We start from the raw sequence: 19,718 nt of genomic DNA on the forward strand, positions 1-19,718 counted from the left end.
GGATCAAATTTGATATTTGGGAAAAACTGGTGAAAAGATACATCAAGTTTGAAAACAGGCCAGATCAAACTGGACCCCCCCCCCCCCCTCTAAAAAAAATGGCCTAATTCTTTTCTATGGGAAAAGAAGGTGGATAGCCTTTGCTGGGCCTGGACCCTTCCAATTATTCTTCAGGTCCACCCAACAGCTGGGGACACCATTCATGTAGTAGACGGGGATCCCCAAACCCTGCCAATTTGACAACTGTACTTTAGCTGATTTAGGGCAGGCACCAACTAAGGTATTTAAATATTTTTGGGGGGTGGGGGAGGGTGAGAGGGATGAGGAAAGTGTGTGCCTAGTGCTTTTCCCATGTTATCTATCTCTCCCCCTCCCCCCGAAATTCATCTCTGGCCATACCACTGGAGAGAAGGAATTCCTGCAGATACAGTGAAATGTAGTAGTTAGGGAATGCTCCTTTCAAACTGCCTAGTACCTCCCCACAACTATACCCAAATCCTGCAAACTACCCACTCCCAAAGTATCCCTCCTCAACCACTCTATCATCTCCCAACTATCCTTCACAACTACCCTATCTTTCCCCCAACTAACCTATTTCTCACAACAACCTCCAAAACTACCACATCAACTTCTAACTACCCTTACCTCCAAATATATCACCTGCAACTACTCACCTTCTTAAAATTAGCCCATCATGCTAACTACCCCACCATCCAAAATGGATCCACACAACTACCCACCACCCCCAACTACATTACCCTTAAAACAACCCTTTCCCCCCTAACTACCCCATCTCCCAAAACTATAGCCCTCACCTACACTCCTATCTTCAACTACCCCAAGACTCTCAACTACCTTTACCCCAATAACTCCCCCCCACAACTACTCCAGCCTCCAAAAACTATAGCTAACCCTTCACTCCAGTTCTTTGCTCCCCCAAACCTAACCTCCACAATTACCTGATCACTTCCCAACTACTCCACAAAATTACCCTTCTACCTCTCAACTACCCATCTACCAAGTTACCACCCCAGTACTAAAACTGTTCCCTCAACTACCCATCACCCCTAACTATCCCTTCCTCACTTAGTGGTTGGAGTACCAGTCTTGACATCCAGAGGTGGCTGCTGCTTGTGATCTTGGGCAAGTCACTTAACCCTCCATTGCCTCAGGTACAAAATTAGATTGTGAGCCCTCCTGGGACAGAGAAATAGCCAGTGTACCTGAATGTAACTCACCTTGAGCTACTACTGAAAAACGTGTGAGCAAAATCTAAATAAATATTTGAGATTCTACATGGAATGTTGCTGTTGCTACTATTGGAGATTCTGGAATGTTGCTACTAGTTTGAGATTCTACATGGAATGAATGTTGCTATTCCACCAGGAACATTCCATGTAGAAGCCTGCCAGTGCAGATCAGCAATGCAGCCACGCAGGCTTCTGTTTCTGTGAGTCTGACGTCCTGCACGTACGTGCAGGACGTCAGACTCACAGAAACAGAAGCCTGCACGGCTGCTTTGCTGATCTGCAAGGGCAGGCTTCTACATAGAACACTGCTAGTGGAGGAGCAGCCTAGCGGTTAGAGCACCGGTCTTGCAATCCAGAGGTGGCCGGTTCAAATCCCACTGCTGCTCCTTGTGATCTTGGGCAATTCACTTAACCCTCCATTGCCTCAGGTACAAACTTAGATTGTGAGACCTCCTGGGACAGAGAAATATCCAGAGTACCTGAATGTAACTCACCTTAAGCTACTACTGAAAAATGTGTGAATAAAATCCAAATTTTAAAAAACCCTAAAATTACCCTATCATCCCCAAGTTTACCCTCACAACTATCCCATCACCTCCCAACTACCCTCACCTCTGAAGACTTCATTCTCACTTCCAAATTATCCCTACTTCCCAAGCTATGCCCTCAAATCTACCTCCAGAACTATTTCATCACTGCAAAACCAACCCATTATACCCAACTACCCCATTGCCTTCCTATACCCCGCCCCAAAAACTACCCTATGACTATAATCCACCTCCAAACTACCCCATCATGCTCAACTATGTCTACCCCCAAAAATATTATCTACCCTTAGCCCCCCCCCAAAACTAACCTCATCTAATCCCACCCCCAACAGTAAAATTGCAACCAAGATATAGTGACCAAATAGTGCCTAAATTAAAATCCAACTCCAGCTTGCCCCTAACCTCTTCTTATTTTAAACCGACATTGACTTGTCTGTCCAAACTTTATCTGTTAGCTACTGCCAGAATTTGAGAATGATAGTCTTATTTTAGACTTTATGTTAGATTTGTAAACCTCTTTGTTCTGAGTTTTCAGTGGTATAGTAAATATTAATAAACTATAAACCATAGCATGAACCGTACCTTACTTAGCAAAGAACTGATGGAAAAGTTTCTCAGTTGACAAACGATATAGGAATCTGAGCTGAATTTTTTGTAAAGGAAATATTTAGACTTTTTTTCTTTCCTTTCATGGTTTGCGTTGTAATACTGTATGAGATGGAGTGGTATAATGTGGCTAGACAAATAAGTATAGAGAGAGAAGCCTTTGTAAGCCTTTGTTCTATGTCTTATGTGAATAACGTGAAAATTGGTCTATTGCCCAAAAAGGTTCTGGATAGGGAAACATATTCAGTTGTACTTCGAAGTAGCAAAATAAAATTGCCCATATATCTAAAAGCATAGTCAGTATACTGCAGCTCTCTTTGAAATAAGCGTGCTTTCAGCTCCAGTACATCTCAATGGAACTAGTAATATATTAGTTATTAACAATAATAATACATTTCAGATTTGAGTAAGAAGAATTTGATTGACTCTTTCGTTTCATAGATGCTCCCAACCCCTAATCATACGGTTTCCTCTTGTTTCTTTCTCTTTTCCATCAGTTGGATGATGTTCCGTTCCATCTAATTGTCTGTAAACCTCATTGTTATTTGTCTCCTGAAAGGCGGTAGGGGGTCGAGCTGCTGGCAGAGGTTGTACTGCCCTCACAGAGTGTTCCTCACATTATGCTTGATAGTCAGTTTAAAGCAGAGTATAGAACACTGCTGAGAAGAGACTCAGAACTCTTGAACCAAAAATCTTCTTTAATGCAGTAATTAAACAAGAACAAGTAACTTATAGTTCAGATGTGCTGGACAAGAGTTTTTGCTTTGCAAACTAGGAGTCTGTTCTCAATCAGCTCTGCCCATGCATGAAAGGCTGGGAGGTTTCAGCAACATGCTGATTAATAATGCTGCTTGCACTTTTACACTGGTGAAATCTTGATGGAATCGCAGTACTTGAAGGGATCGTGAAGCAAGAACACGGCATAACGGCATAGGCAGTTTTAGTTCACAGAGGAAACATGCTGCAGACTAACTTTTACAGACCGGATGGAGAGAGAGAGAGAGAGAGAGAGAGAGAGAGAGAGAGAGAGAAGAGAAGACTACTTGCCCAGCATGCTTAGTGAACAAAGTAAGCCAATAGAAAGAACTCCATAAGACATAGGAAGGTGGACATGTGTTCTGAAAGAGCCTATTATAGGGAACTACAAGACTACAGGGATTTGTAGCCCTATTATACAACCCTATTACCTGCTTCCATGCAAATAGAGGCATGGAACTCCCTGCCTGGTATCGGTAGATACCACTATTTAATTTTCTAAGCATGCAAAGTCCATTAATAAAGTTGGACCTTGAAGGCTGACAACTCCTAGCTTGCCTCAAGTTCTCTGTTGTTCAGGTGACTTTCCTCTTGCAGTCTTGCAGGAGCTAAAACAAGAGACAGACAACACAAACAACAAACAACATAAAAGAGAGAAAAAGTCTCCGAGTCTCTGGATTGCACAACGGTCCACAGAGTTCACGCTTCTTCACAAAGAAAGAAAAGTACCACATTGATGACTGATCAGATGAAGGTTTCTCCATCTCTTGATTCATAGTCTTAATTTGCAGCTTGTGGACTTTCCCATCTTCACTCGGAAAGGTTTTACTGATGAACCCCAAAGGCCAACTTTTGTGCTGTGCTTGGCTGTCCTTCAGCAATATGAGGTCACCTTCTTGTTGGTTAGGCTAGTTATCCTGCCACTTATTTCGATACTACAGAGTAGAAAGGTATTCCCTCTGCCAATGTTTCCTAAAGATGTCTGTGAGGTTTTGAACCTGCTTCCTTTGATGCTTGTAGATACCTGCTACCTTTGAACTCTCCTGGTGGAGTAGGAATGGCATTAGTCTTTTGTGTCACAAGTATAGCAGGTGTTAAGATCAATGGTGACTCTGGATCTGAAGACACTGATATTAGGGGTCTGGCATTTATGATAGCTGCAACCTCTGCAAGAAATGTGTTAGAGCTTCGTGTGTTAGTTGAAGGTGATCAGTTTCTAAGAGCATGGCATTAACGATAAGATGAGCTGTTCCAATCATATGCTCCCATGATCTTCCCATATGAGAAGAGTGAGGAGGATTGAAAACCCAGGTACACTTTGATCTCACAGGTACCTTTCAATGGCAGAATGGTCCAATTTAGTAGATGTAATGTTTAACTCCCTGCAAGTGCCCACAAAGTTGGTTCTGCAGTTGGAATGGATATGTTTTGCTGGGCCTCTGAAGGAAAGGAATTTTCACAAAGCATTAATAAAACTTGATGTGAACTTCTCAGATGATCATGCATATAAAAAATCACAGCCCAACGTTTACTGTTGGACCCTTCACCTCTTGTGTGTCATGTCACAACTGACCAGGGTACAAAGACATCTAGCCCCACATAGGTGAACAGTGGTTCAGTACTGAGCCGGTCTGCTGGCAAATCTACTATTGTTTGTTCTTGATGCTTGCTCCGTAGTCTACGACATTTAACACGTTGGTGAACTGCAAAGGTAATGCTATGTTTTGCTTCCACAATCCATAATCCTGTGGCTCTGATAGTGCCCTCTGTGAAATGTCATTGAACATAAGTGTTGCCATACTGGGACAGACTGAAGGTCTAATAAGCCCAGTATCCTGTTTCCAACAGTGGCCAATACCTGCCAGGATCCCAGAACAGTAAAACAGACTTTATGCTGCTTATCCTAGAAATAATTCTCAAGTCCATCTTAATAATGGCTTATGGATTTTTCTTTTAGGAAATTATCCAGACATTTTTTAAACCCTGCTAAGCTAACTGCTTTTACCATGTTCTGTGGCAATGAATTCCAGAGTTTAATTACATGTTGAGTGAAGAAATATCTTCTTCAATTTGTTCTAAACGTACTACTCAGTAGTTTCATTGTGTGCCCCCTAGTTCTTGTATTTTTGGAAAGAGTAAACAAGTGATTCATGTCTACTAGTTCCACTCCATTCAGTATTTTATAGACCTCTATTATAGTTTCCCATAGCTGTTTCTTCTCCAAGCTGAAGAGCCTTAGTCACTTTAGCCTTTCCTCATAGGGAAGTCATTCCATCCCCTTTATCATTTTCGTTGTCCTTCTCTGACATTGGTGCAATCTCATAACTTTCTCATTCAGTGGAACCAAGGCAAGAACAGGACATTAAAAATATCTGAAACAAAAATACAAAAATCCAAACATTCAAGAAGTCACTGTAGATCTAGATAAGTGTTGTTTTTAACACGACATGTGATCATTTTAATTTCTCAAATCAACAAATATATTTTAGAATAAAATGTTCTAAGTCCCTATTTAAGGTGAATTGAGGCCACTGTAAAAATATGGCATTCTTTAGCAAATCCAAAATGGATATCATCCTGAGAGATGCTTGTTATTATTTCTTGACTCGCAGCTCCTAAATACATCTATTTCAATCCAGAAATTGTTTGTAGCTTCAAGGAAGTTTTAAAACATTTATGTTGCACAATGATGTATTTGAGAAATGTCTAGCTAGGTCCCTGCCTCTACATCTATTCTCTGTTAAACATTTCTACCTTTCAGGGAAGAAAATATTCATGCATTAATCTTTACACTACTTTATATTGTATATTCAGGATATTCATTAGCATAAACTAATTTTGTTTGTGTATCAAGACCTCTTTCTTGACAGTTAGTGAATAGGCTTGGATAGTAATGAGAAAGATAATGACATAATGTAATATCCAGAGTATTTTACTTAAATAAATGCGAGCAAACAGATGGTAGAGGACCCAAGTTTTCATTAAAAAATGTGAATATCTTTCTAGAGCTTGAGTCAATTATCTTTTCAGAGTTACAGTCACTTTGTCAGGTCACCCTTTTGTCATCCTGATGAAGGGAATTTAATCCTCAAAAGTTAATCACAAAAATTTACTTAGGTAAGTCCTGTAAATGTTTTATTTGTAACCTGTTTGTTATCCTTTCTGTATATGTGAAAAAGAAAGGCAGCCAGCAAAAAGTGACAGGAAGCAGTAATAAGGTGAAAGCTACCAACACGTTAGATCATGCTGTGAAAGAATTCATTTATTCCACAAGTGCAAACAGGATCGAGTAGAAACGAACAGATTCTACAGCATCTCTGTTCTATTTTCCCCAGAGCAGCTCATTCAATCTCCTCTACACACATTTCTTTCTTACATACCATACTCACTAATTACCTTCCAAGCAGTAAGATTACAGATATCACATCCTTACTTAATCGCCTTTATTCCCTTGAAAGTCCACACCTGTATCTCATGCCATTTCTGAGTTATAGGCTGGAATGGACACATACACATTTGTTCACAGTGCAATATACACAGACATCAGTATAATCTCATAAGCTTCTCATCCAGTGGAACCAAGGCTAGAATAGATATTAAAAATATCAAAAATAGAAATACACCCAACCGTCCAAGCATTCAGGAAGTCACTACACTCTAGATCTGGACAAGAGAACCCATTTAACAAATTCAAGAGCAAGGACCAGATTTAAGCATAAGCATCACACACACATCCCTAGGGCATCAAATTCTGAAAGTGCCCCAAAAATGGTCTCGCCAACTGCTGGCTGATTTCTGGGGAGGGCAGATCTCCCACTCTTCGTCCTCTACCCATGGTCACCATAGCCTTAAATTTGTTCCTGCCAAGTGCATGACTTGCCCTGAATAATTTTCTACTTCCAAACACCTGGCACTTTTCAAAGACCAACAACATCCTTGCAAAAGATGCAAATCACAGTAGCAGGGTGCAAACTTAAAAGACACCAATTAAATGCAAAGGTACTTCAACACGCAGATTTAATGGTGCATGTAATGTCAACAAGTACAAATGTCATACTGCCTCATTCTTTTCTAAAACACAGGTGATAAAGATGAAATCAACAAATGATTCCCACACAAATGAGAACTACTGAGCAACAGGTTCTACCAAAAACTAGAAACCAGAAGCAAACACTAAAACCGTTAGGGGGTAATTCTGTAAGGAGCCTCCCAGTTTTGGATGGCAAGAACATGCTTAAATACCAGGGTTCTAGTTATTTATATGTGCATGTGGACACATATGTGCGCAAATCCTAAATTTTTTACTACACGGTTTTCTGTACGTTTCCACCAAGATGGTGGTCGTTCACATGGGCGGAGTTTGGGAGCAGCGTGGGTGGGTGTCACGTTCACTAAACAGGAACTGGGTTTGTGAGCCCTTGGGCCACTGCCGAGGAACAGCAGTGGCAGGCAAAACCACCCCACACCAGAAGCAAGGCAGAACAGACGTACCGGCAAATCCAGGCTAGGTCTCTGGCGGTCAGCCAGCAAGCAGAAGACAGGTCCAGGCAAAGGTTCAAAAGGCAGGAGGCAAGCAAAAACAAAGTCCAGGTCCAGGCAAAGGTTCAAAAGCCAGGCGGCAAGCAAAGCAAAGTCCAGGATCAGGCAAGGTTCAAAAGGCAGGAAACCAGCAAACACAGAAACAGGTCCAGACAAAGTCTCTCAGGCAGAAGTGCACAAGCACCCACGACCAGGGCCTAAGACGCAATGCCAAGGCAAAGCCAGAGAGTTTCAAAATGGCTAATAAGCCCAGACAGGAAAGACTCAGCTGCAGCAATCACCAGGAAGCTATGGTGGCTGTGCAGGCTCAATCCAAGCAAGCAAACCTGGCAGCCTGGAAGATCCGGACCGGACTCAGCTAAAATCTGGAATGGGTGATGGTCCATAGCAGCCACCTGTACTGGCCACCAGAGAGCGAGGAAAGCACAGACGTAACGGTGGGGCATACAATTTCACATGTAGATTATGAAATCTGATAATCTACACACATTCTTTTGCAGTCTAAGTGCAAGCACTTGCAAAACGTATTCTTTATAGAAAAGACTTCAAACAGGCGCCTCCTTATAGAATTGTTCTTCATGTGCATAAAGGCATTATGGGTTGGATTCTATAAATGGTGCTCAAAATTAGGCACCGGAAAAAAAAATCAACACTAAGCGCTATTCTGTAAAGGGTGTGCATCCTTTATAGAAAAGCTCTTAAGCGCAGATGTTGCGCCTGACTTTGGGTGCCAGAGTTACGCCTGTTGAAACCTTGTGCACCTGCTGGCACCCAGGTTAGACAGACTGACCCGGTATTCTATAGCTACATGCACAATTTTTCAGAACGTCCCTGATATGGCCATGCTCCTCCCATGGCCACACCCCCTTTGGAGATAAGTGCTATGGGAGTTAGGTGCACCGCTTATAGAATAGCACACAACCAGCTTTGCAGGCAAATATTAATGAACATCAATTAACATCAGTAATTGGTTATTAGCAATAATTAATGTCATTGAGATCATTAAGCAATTAATTTGTGGGCGTATCTCGGGCACATGCACAAATTTGGGCACCATATATAGAATCAAGGGTGTATATGGATTTTCACTTCCCCAACCCAAGGAGAGTACTGCACAAATCTATGTTCATTTCATCTTTTACATACCAGGTGGCTCAATGGTGCAATTTATGGCCCAGGGAGTTAAGAGGAAAGTCCTTTTATGCTGAAGTTTGAAAATTGTTATAAACTTTTGTGTTTCAGAAATTTATATCGTGTAAAGTTTAGTGGTAATTGGAATATATAATACTTTGTTAATTCCTAGGTATTCCTAGCTTCTTAATTGTTAGCTGCAATGAACTTGATTTCAAGGTATGTGTGAGATAGAAATGCTATAATGTAATGCATCCCCAAACCTACGCAGGGAAGCTACTCTTTGAAAAGTATTCAGCCTCTGTTATAAGCCACTAAAAGGCCCACAGGCTAGAAAGAAGCCAAAATAGGAAGGAAGACAATGCCCATCTTGCTTAATGAAGTGCTCTTTACATAAGTATATAAGTATTGCCATACTGGGACGTCGGTTCATCAAGCCCAGCAACTTGTTTCCATCAGTGGCCAATCCAGGTTACAAGTACCAGACAAGATCCCAAAACAGTACAATACATTTTATGCTGCTTATCCTAGAAATAAGAAGTGGATTTTCCCCAAGTCATTTTAATAATGGCTTATGGACTTTTCTTTTAGGAAGCTATCCAAACTTTTTTAAAACCCCGCTAAGCTAACTGTTTTTACTACATTCTCTGGCAAGTAATTCTTGAGTTTATTTACATTTATTCATTATTCAAATAAACAATGAGAATGGTCTCCAGCTAGTCTCTCTGGACTCCATTCAGTTTGTAGACTCTGTGGTGGATTTTCTGCAAAGGGTCAGGCTGTTTGGATTTATTTCCTTCTGGTCAGACTTTGGTGGTTGGTGAGCCCTGTGAGAGGACTTTAAAGCTTTCCTTATTTTGCCATTTGCTTTTGAAGAGCTTTTTTAAAAATAAAGATTATTGTCCGAAAGGCTGACTCTAAGAATCAATTCTGTTTGCCTTTGTTGAAAACTATCTGATTGATATTCAAAATGACCTTATCCTCCGAATTCTATAAATAGCGTCCAAATGTAGGTGCACTATTGGGCCTGCAGTTATAGTATAGGGCCAGTTACAAGTAATTAACTGATCGGCATTAAATTGACAAATCCTATATAATAATTCTCACCTCCAATGTTCTGAGGCTGCCTGGAACCGTGGTTTCCAGCCACAGCTGCTCAGGAAAGTGGAGTAGATAAAAGTGATGTCATTCCTGAAGTGCCACTGATTGGCTGCTATGACATGCTGCAGGACGTTCAATAGACAGGAGTGGAAGTGAACAAAGCAAGTCTATGGTAAGCAAGGAAGCCCATTGGTTAATTTCTGGTTCCACTCCCCAAAGCAGCTGTCATTCCTAAAACACTCAAAAAAAAAAAAAAAGGAAACCTAGAAGCTGCTTCTCATTGCCGTTTTTACAGCTGTTTCCACTGGACAAAAGGAGGGGGAGACACACAGACCCTGCAACTGGGAAAAAGGGAGGGAGGGGGGACCCTGCAACTGGGAAAAAGGGAGGGGGGACCCTGCAACTGGAAAAAAGGGAGGGGGTACCCTGCAACTGGGAAAAAAGGAGGAAGGGAAGGAGGGGAGGACCCTGCAACTGGGAAAAAGGGAGGATGGGAGAAGGGGGGACCCTGCAACTGGGAGAAAGGAAGAAAGGGAGGGGGGACACCCCTGCAAATGGGAGACATACCGGGGGGAGAAGACCCTGGAACTGGGAGAGAGGGGGGACCCTGGCACATACTCTCATTCTCACACACACACTCGCACCCAGTCTCACTCTCTCTCTGTCACACACACACACACACTCGCACATTCACACTCTCTCAAACATACACACTCCGAGGAAAACCTTGCTAGCGCCCGTTTCCTTTAAAACAGAAACGGGCCTTTTTTACTAGTTGGTAATAAATACCAGTAATTGGCGTTAAAAAGCACTATTTGGTGCTAATTTACCATTGTTTGCATAATATCCTTACGCCCCTATTTCATAAACCGCACACCTAAATTCTCTCACATACTAATATAAAGGGAGCGTTAATATGGGAAGGGGAGGGGTGAGTCAGGGGCATTCCGACTATTCTTCTGCACAGTTTATAGAATAGTTGCATTTCCACACCCAACTGCGCCATTTACGGTGGCTATGTGGTTGTATCTAAAATCTGGCGCATAACTGCAGACTTACACTAGTATTCCCGCTATAGGATACTAGCTTGGTACCCAGATTTTTAGTGACCTGTATTGAATTTACCTCTATATGTTTAACTGCAACCAAAAAGGAGGTAATTTTACGAAGTCATTTCCATATGTACGTGGTTATATATGTGTGTAAATGACCTCTTACCTAGAAACATAAAAAAGGATGGAAGATAAAGAGCAAAAGGCCATCAAGTTTACCCCTTCATATCAACTAACTTAGCTGTACAATCCCTTCCTCTCACTAAAAGATCCTCTGTGCTCATTCCATGCTTTCTTAAATTCAGACATGTGGAGGGGCATTTTCAAAAGAAACGTCTAAGTTTTAGGCTTGGACGTCTTTGTTTCGTTCCATTATTGCTGAAAGACATTCATGTCTTAGGAACGCCCAAGTCCCGCCTTGAACACGGCTCTAGCACGCCCCCTTGAGATTTGGACGTCCTTCTGACAGACTTCAGAGAAAGGCATTCAAAAAGAGGTTTTGATAATACTGATTTGGACGTTTCTGTAAGATAAATGTCCAATTGCTGGCATGTCACTTTTTGGACATCTATCTCTTTTGAAAATGAGCCTGCTAGTGACATAGACATAGTAGATGACGGCAGATAAAGACCTGTACGGTCCATTCAGTACACCCAACAAGATAAACTCATTACATAAGGTATGATGTGATACCTCATATGTATGCCTGATCTTGATTTGTCCATGCCATTTTCAGGGCATAGACTGTAGAAGTCTACCCGACTCAGTCCTTATTCAAAAACTTCAGAAGTGGTCATCGAAGCCCTTGAAAGCTCCACTCCAACCCATCCAAATCTATTTATCACCGATCAGGGCACAGACCTTAGAAGTCTGCCCAGGATTTGCTTTGTTTTTCAACTTCTGAAGCGGAATCTGTCTAGCCACAATCAGGGCATAGACCATAGAAGTCTGCCCAGCACTGGCTTTATCCCAAAGTAGTGTGGGATTTGAAGTGTCTGATCCTGACCATTGAAATCAGTGCTGCAAGTCCCACAATACACCATGATAGAGTGGTCAGAAATCCGAGACTATCTCAAACTCCAGCCTGGAAATGAGTAACTTGGCATCTCTTCTCTTCTCTATTACATTCAGGCAGCAGATACTCCTCTTCCCCCTTTCATTTCTTGGTTTATATGTTATTCCAATCCAGGTTTTTTGATACACTAAGCCCATAAGCGGCAGTGCCTTAATACAGAGTCCATGTGCTGGGACTGCAATCTCCCTTTTCAAGTAACATCCAGCTTCTGCTGCATCTGTCAGAACAACATTTCCATTTGCAGCTTAACCCCACTTTCCTCCTCTTCTCTCATATTTTCTATACTCTCAGTAAGAGGGTAACCCCCCCCCCCCCCCACAACTAGAGCCATAACTCCCTATGAAGCATTCTCCATGGGTATCTTCCTGCACACCTCTTTCACCCTGGACTGGCCTTCACCCTCCACCAAAGCTAGGGTTACCGTATGGCTGCAGATAAAGGAGGATGGATTGAGCCAGTCTGGGTTTTACTTCAATTGCTTTCAACAGAACCATGAATCTTGCTACTATTTGGGATTCTGACAGGTACTTGTGACCTGAATTGGCCACTGTTGGAAGCAGGATATATGGGGCTAGATGGATCATTGGTCTAGCCCAGTAAGGCTTTTCCTATGTTCTTATAACAATATTGTGAATGTCTTAATGAAGTTTCTGTCCATTTTTGCCTGTGAAGGAGGTCTATATATCACCCTGAATGAAATGATGTTCCATTCCCTCTTTCTAGATTAACTCACAGTACCTCCTTCTCACACTATAAATCTTGCAATTCTGTTGGTTTAATATAATCTTCGACAAACAGTGCCATTCCTCCGTCCTTTCTTCCTAATGTGTTCTTTCTGAAAAGATTATAGCCTGGTATTACTATATCCCAATCGTGCTCCTCTGTGAACCATGTCTTCCCGACCACAACTAAATCCAAGTCCGCCTCTTCCATCACAGCTTCTAGATCCAGAACTTTATTTCCGATACTTCTGGCATTAGTGTACACTCCACAGTTGCCCTTTATTCCCCATTTCTATAGAGGTATTTAATGTTTTACTTGCCTTTTACTTACCTGGGGCTTTATTCACCCATTCCCAGCTGATCCTAGTTTAAATCCCTCTTCAGTAGGTTAGCCAACCTGCTGCGGAAGGCACATCATCGTCTCTGCTCAGCAGCCCTTACCCTCTATGGAAACGGTAAACAAGAATGCCATCTGTGCATCTGTCTGCTTTGCTCTCCCTCCCAGAGTCATGAAGTCATGTTTGATATGTTCAAAGAGATTCATAGCAGTATCATTACATAGGGGCTAGGGTACCTCCTAGTTGTATGGACAGTAGCAATAGTCAACGGCTCTCCAGGGCCGCTGAGAGGGGGGGCAAGATTCTTTGGCCCCGGCCTCTAAGGGGGGGGGGGTGGTTGGCAAGGTTTTGAGGGAGCAGGACCTAGATGATTGCATTAACGCAATAACCCAGGTCCTGGCACACAGAAACAGGAGACGGCGGACCGAGGGAAGAGCAGACACAGGAAGGTAAGGGGCCAGGACAGGGGCAGGGGCTCAAATAGGGGTGTGTGGCATTTTGGCAGCCCAGGTGCAGGGGTCAGTCCTGCCCCGGGCCTGGCTGTATCTCTTGATGGCCCTCCATATAACTGAAAGCAGGCACAAAATCAACAACACAGTTATATAGAGAGTGGTTGAATATCGTCACTGTCCATATAGCTACTGACAGTCAGTGATAAATCTATATATTCAGGGCTACTGATCAGTTCTGAATATACAGACAAATTAAAATGCGAAGCCAGGTTTAAAAAAAAAACTACTAACTGCAGGAACTGAATATTGAGCCATATGTGAATAATACCCTGTCTGTTGAGAATTTCCAAGATCTTAGGTAACCTCAGTTTCTTTATTTCTTTGCTTTATTTAGTTCCTAAAGCATAATCAATATGTTTTAATAAATACTGAGATTTTAGTGAACACATATACTAAGTACGTGTATTTAATAGAAAACTTTTCTGTGTAACTTTATTCCTCTCTGGTTATTTCCCCTCTCCTGAAGGTAAGAAATCCTATTTGAAAAGTCTCTCATTCCTTATATAGGTTCTAGGGGCCATTTCTTCCTGTTTTGCTGACAGCAGCCTGGGTACCAACCTAATAATAATTATTAATATATATATATATTTTTAAGTATGATTTTTCCCTGGACTGTTTTCCTTTTTTAAACCTTTTCTTTTACAAGCAAATGGGGAAACTAGCAGAATGGAGGCATTTTAACTATACATTATGTTATATTATACTTATATACCACCTTCCTTGAACAAAAGTTTAACATAGTAACATAGTAGATGACGGCAGATAAAGACCTGCATGGTCCATCCAGTCTGCCCATGACAAACTCATATGTGTATACCTTACCTTGAATTTGTACCTGTCCTTTTCAGGGCACAGACCATATAAGTCTGCCCAGCAGTATTTCCCGCCTCCCAACCACCAGTCCCGCCTCCCATCACCGGCTCTGGTACAGACCGTATAAGTCTGCCCTCCCCTATCCTCTCCTCCCAACCACCACCCCCTCTTCCCCCCAACTGCTCTGTCACCCAATTTCAGCTAAGCTTCTGAGGATCCATTCCTTCTGCACAGGATTCCTCTATGCATATCCCACGCATGTTTGAACTCCGTTACCGTTTTCATCTCCACCACCTCCCGCGGGAGGGCATTCCAAGCGTCCACCACCGTGAAAAAATACTTCCTGACATCTTTCCTGAGTCTGCCCCCCTTCAATCTCATTTTATGTCCTTTCGTTCTACCGCCTTCCCATCTCCAGAAAAGATTCGTTTGCGGATTAATACCTTTTAAATATTTGAACGTCTGTATCATATCACCCCTGTTCCTCCTTTCCTCCAGGGTGTACATGTTCAGGTCAGCAAGCCTCTCTTCATATGTCTTGGAACGTAAATCCCATACCATCCTCGTAGCTTTTCTTTGCACCGCTTCCATTTTTTTAACATCCTTCGCAAGATACGGCCTCCAAAACTGAACACAATACTCCAGGTGGGGCCTCACCAACGTCTTATACAGGGGCATTAAAACCTCCTTTCTTCTGCTGGTCACTCCTCTCTCTATACAGCCTAGCAATCTTCTAGCTACTGCCACCGCCTTGTTGCACTGTTTCGTCGCCTTCAGGTCCTCAGATACTATCACCCCAAGATCCCTCTCCCCGTCCGTGCCTATCAGACTCTCCCCACCTAACACATACGTCTCCCTTGGATTTCTACTCCCCAAGTGCATCACTTTGCATTTCTTCGCATTGAATTTTAATTGCCAAACGTTAGACCATTCTTCTAGCTTCTTCAGATCTTTTTTCATGTTTTCTACACCCTCCGGGGTGTCCACTCTGTTGGAAATCTTGGGGTCATGCAAAAAGGCAAACCTTACCTTGTAACCCCTCAGCAATGTCACTCACAAATATATTGAACAGAATCGGCCCCAGCACCGATCCCTGAGGCACTCCACTACTGACCTTTCCCTCCTCCGAGCGAACTCCATTCACCACCACCCTCTGGCGTCTGTCCGTCAACCAGTTCCTAATCCAGTTCACCACTTCGGGTCCTATCTTCAGGCCGTCTAGTTTATTTAAGAGCCTCCTGTGGGGAACCGTGTCGAAAGCCTTGCTGAAATCTAAGTAGATGACGTCCATAGCAGTTTAGAATTCGCAAAATTATGCAATAACCAAACACATCATCAAATATGAAGACAGAGCTACTACTGCAACCTCCAAATTCCATACCTAAGTACTACTACTACTTGACATTTCTAAAGCGCTACTAGGGTTACGCAGCACTGTACAATTTAACATAGAAGGACAGTCCCTGCTCAAAGGAGCTTACAATCTAAAGGACAAATGTACAGTCAGTCAAATAGGGGCAGTCTAGATTTCCTGAAAGGTATAAAGGTTAGGTGCCGAAAGCAACATTGAAGAGGTGGGCTTTGAGCAAGGATTTGAAGATGGGTAGGGAGGGGGCTTGGCGTAAGGGCTCAGGAAGTTTATTCCAAGCATAGGGTGAGGCGAGGCAGAATGAGCGGAGCCTGGAGTTGGCGGTGGTGGATAAGGGTACTGAGAGGAGGGATGTTCTAAATGTTCTAAATGTCTCCAGTTGGTTTACCCTATCTTTTCATTTTTATTGCAGATTCAAGGATTCAACATTAAAGACAATCAGTTTTCCTATGCGAGTGACTGTGCATCGTTCTTCAGCCCTGGAATATGGATGGGCCTTGTGACATCTCTTGTATTATTATGGATCCTTTGCTATGGTATTTTCATGATAATGCGTCTTTCAACAAACGATAGATTTGATGATCCAAAAAGCCAACCTTTGTCTGTTCCTCTGACAGAATAGTGACATGCTGTGTTGCTTTCACATTGATGGTTATGGTGATCCTTTCTTTAAGAAACAGTGCATTGCCTTTTTCTGGTAGAGACTGATCTATTGATCTTTAATTAGTCTGTCGGTACACCATGAACTGACTAGAGGACCATCCTTGATCCTGATTAGTCTACTGAGGCTTTGGCAGAAAGATCGGGGTGAACTGCGGTTCACCTGATCACCCTGTTCACAGCCAACAAACAAGCAATATTTTCACCTTCAGCTATATTGCAGTTTTCTGAATAGATGAGGGATATTTAATATGATGAGAAATTTTAGCTTAAATGTATTTCTTTTCATCTGAATGCATTTGGGATTTGATTCCAGTCTGTTGTAATATTTGATAAAGAATTTCCTTTGATAATCATCCTGTTGTACACTAGAAAGTCCATGTGGTGGTTTGACTTTTCACCTCTCCTTATTATCTATTTTCTCTGTTTCTTTGATTCTATCTAATTTAATTCTAATTTAATTGTAACTGTATCTTCTCTGATCTGGCAATAGCCTATCAGTGCATTGTAAGCCACTTTGAGCCTGCAAAACTGTGGGAAAAACATGGGGTATAAATGTACAAAAAGAAATAAATAAATATACATACCAGAAAGTCTACATACTAATTTGAAAATGCAACCAATGTGTATACTTTCCCCTCCCCTGCCTTAGGTGAAAAACATCGGCTGCCAATATCTCACAGGATCTCCTTCAAAATCCTAACCTTAGTGCAGCAGTTCCCAAACTGTGCATCATGGCACCCTGGTACACCGGTGCAAACTCTCAGGGGTGCCATGGCAAATCCTGACCTCCCTCCCACTGCCACCCGAACTGCCTCCTCTCTGTCCCTGCTTCCCCCATACATACCCATCCCTGCCGCTGCTGCTTCTCTAGATGAGCAGCAGCAGTAGCAAAACAAGCAGCAGCCACCAGATTCTTCACACATGCAGCTGATGATCCTGCCCCCTCGAACATCACTTCCTGTTCCTGTTCCAGAGCACAGCCAGCAGCCACATGTATGGAGAGTCTGGTCCCTCATGCAGCTTGTTTTGCCGCTGCTGCTGCTGCTCATTTAGAAAAGCAGTGGCGGCAGGGATGGGTGTGTGGGGGGAACAGGAACAGAGAGGAGGCAGATGCTGGACTGGGGGGAGAATCAGAGAGGGGGCATAGGCTGGATGGAAGGGGGCATGATGAAAGGCAGAGGCTGCATGAAAATGGGAGAGAGGGAGGGTAGAGGCTGGATGGAAGTGGTGAGACAGGGAGGGATGGAAGGGAGAGAAAAAGAGGGCAGAGGCTGGATGAAAGTGGGAGAGAAGGAGGGCAAACGCTGGATGAAAGGGGAGGAAGAAGGAGGGCAGATGCTGGATGGAAGGGGGGTGAGAAGGAAGTCATGCATGGGAATGCAGGTGTTGGCGGCTGAAGCATGCTACCAATTTGCTTGCTCAAGCAGCATGGAGCTTGGACCTCAGGCAGTGGACCTCTTCAGCTTGTGGGGTTTGGGCATCCCCATCAGCATAGGTAGGACAGTGCTGTTGGGGGTGGGGGCAGAGTGTGGGGCCAGGGGTAGGGGTGGGAGAAGATGGATTCGGATAGGCTAGAGTGGGCTTTGATGGCAACTCCAGTAGTTCGAACATAAGGACAGAACCGGGCAGACTTCTACAGTCTATGTCCCAGAAACACCAAAGAAAGATCACATTCATTGTTGATTTAATCTTGAATTGATAATGAATGTGACTGTTGAACAGACTGGATGGACCATTGAGGTCTTTATCTGCCATCACTTACTATGTTACTATCCAGCTTATTTTCGAAAGAGATCGCCGGCCATCATCCGACACAAATCAGGAGATGGCTGGCCATCTGCTGAACCCGGCCAAATCGGTATAATGGAAAGCTGATTTTGGCCGGCTCCAACTGCTTTCCATCGCAGAGCCAGACAAAGTTAAAGGGGGCGTTTCAGAAGGGTATGGAAGGCAGGACGGGGGCGTGGTTATGAGATGGCCGGCTTCAGCCAATAATGGAAAAAAGATGGCCGGCTTCACTTGGTCCATTTATTTTTAGGACCAAGCCTCAAAAAAGTGCCCCAATTGACCAGATGACCACCGGAGGGAATCGGGGATCACCTCCCCTTACTCTGTCAGTGGTCACCAACCCCCTCCCACCCCCTCAAAAAATTTTTAAAACATTTTTTTGCCAGGCTCTATGCCAGCCTGAAATGTCATACCCAGCTCCCTGACAGCAGTATGCAGATCCCTGGAGCAGTTTTTAGTGGGTGCAGTGCACTTCAGGCAGTGGACCCAGGCCCATCCCCCCTACCTGTTAAACTTGTGATAGTAAATGGGAGCCCTGCAACCCCCCTCAAAAAACCCACTGTACCTACATGTAGGTGCCCCCTTCACCCCTTGGGACTATGGTAATGGTGTAGAGTTGTGGAGAGTGGGTTTTGGGGGGATTTGGGGGGCTCAGCACCCAAAGTTAGGGAGCTATGCACCTGGGAGCAATTTTTGAAGTCCACTACAGTGCCCCCTAGGGTGCCCGGTTGGTGTCCTGACATGTGAGGGGGGCCAGTGCACTACAAATCCTGGCTTCTCCCACGACCAAATGCCTTGGATTTGGCCGGGTTTGAGATGGCCGGCTTCAGTTTCCATTATCGGCGAAAACTGATGCCGGGCATCTCAAACCCGGCCATCTCTGAAGTTTGGCCGGCCCCAACCGTATTATCGAAACAAAAGATGGCCAGCCATCTTTTTCAATAATACGGTCGTGGACAGCTCTTTACGGTGCCGGCCATATAGATGGACGGCGCCATTCGATTATGCCCCTCCATGTGTACCATAGGGGTGCCGTGACCCAAGAAAGTTTGGGAACCACTGCCATAGTGCATAAGGTGTATTAGTCAGGATCTTCTGTGTATCTCTCTTGTTTAGTGATCCCTACTCTCCATCTAGAACTCTCAGGACCTCTCATCAGAACTGTCTTATGGGTCCAGAAGTTTAGGCAGATTTATTTCAACTTTATCAGAGCCAAGGTATTTAGTGCTGGAAGCCCTACATTGTGGTATGCTCTCCTTCCCCATCTTCGTTTGGAGAGGTACTTTGGAAAATGCAAAACTGGATTAAAAATATTGCTCTTCCTATGCCTATGAGTTTGCCCTACCGCCATGTTTTGGGGCTGGCCAGGTGGTTTTGGGAAGGCTCTGTAATGCTCTGTAATGACATTGTGATGACTTTGCTCTCATTCTGTCCTATCCGAGAATGTATTTCCTT

At 43.4% G+C, this 19,718-nt stretch overlaps 1 protein-coding gene across 1 annotated transcript in view; it reads left to right on the forward strand.

Moving 5' to 3' along the window:
• Window positions 1-16,960, forward strand: part of LOC115478627 (V-type proton ATPase subunit S1-like) — a 134,963-nt gene extending 118,003 nt beyond the window's left edge. The window contains exon 10 of the mRNA XM_030216112.1: window positions 16,225-16,960. Coding sequence (XP_030071972.1) covers window positions 16,225-16,434 — 210 coding nt within the window. The 3' untranslated portion in view covers window positions 16,435-16,960. The remainder of the gene's footprint in view (window positions 1-16,224) is intronic.
• Window positions 16,961-19,718: the final 2,758 nt, after the last annotated feature.

This window comes from Microcaecilia unicolor, chromosome 10 (genome assembly GCF_901765095.1).
Source record: "Microcaecilia unicolor chromosome 10, aMicUni1.1, whole genome shotgun sequence".
Classification (NCBI taxonomy): domain Eukaryota; kingdom Metazoa; phylum Chordata; class Amphibia; order Gymnophiona; family Siphonopidae; genus Microcaecilia; species Microcaecilia unicolor.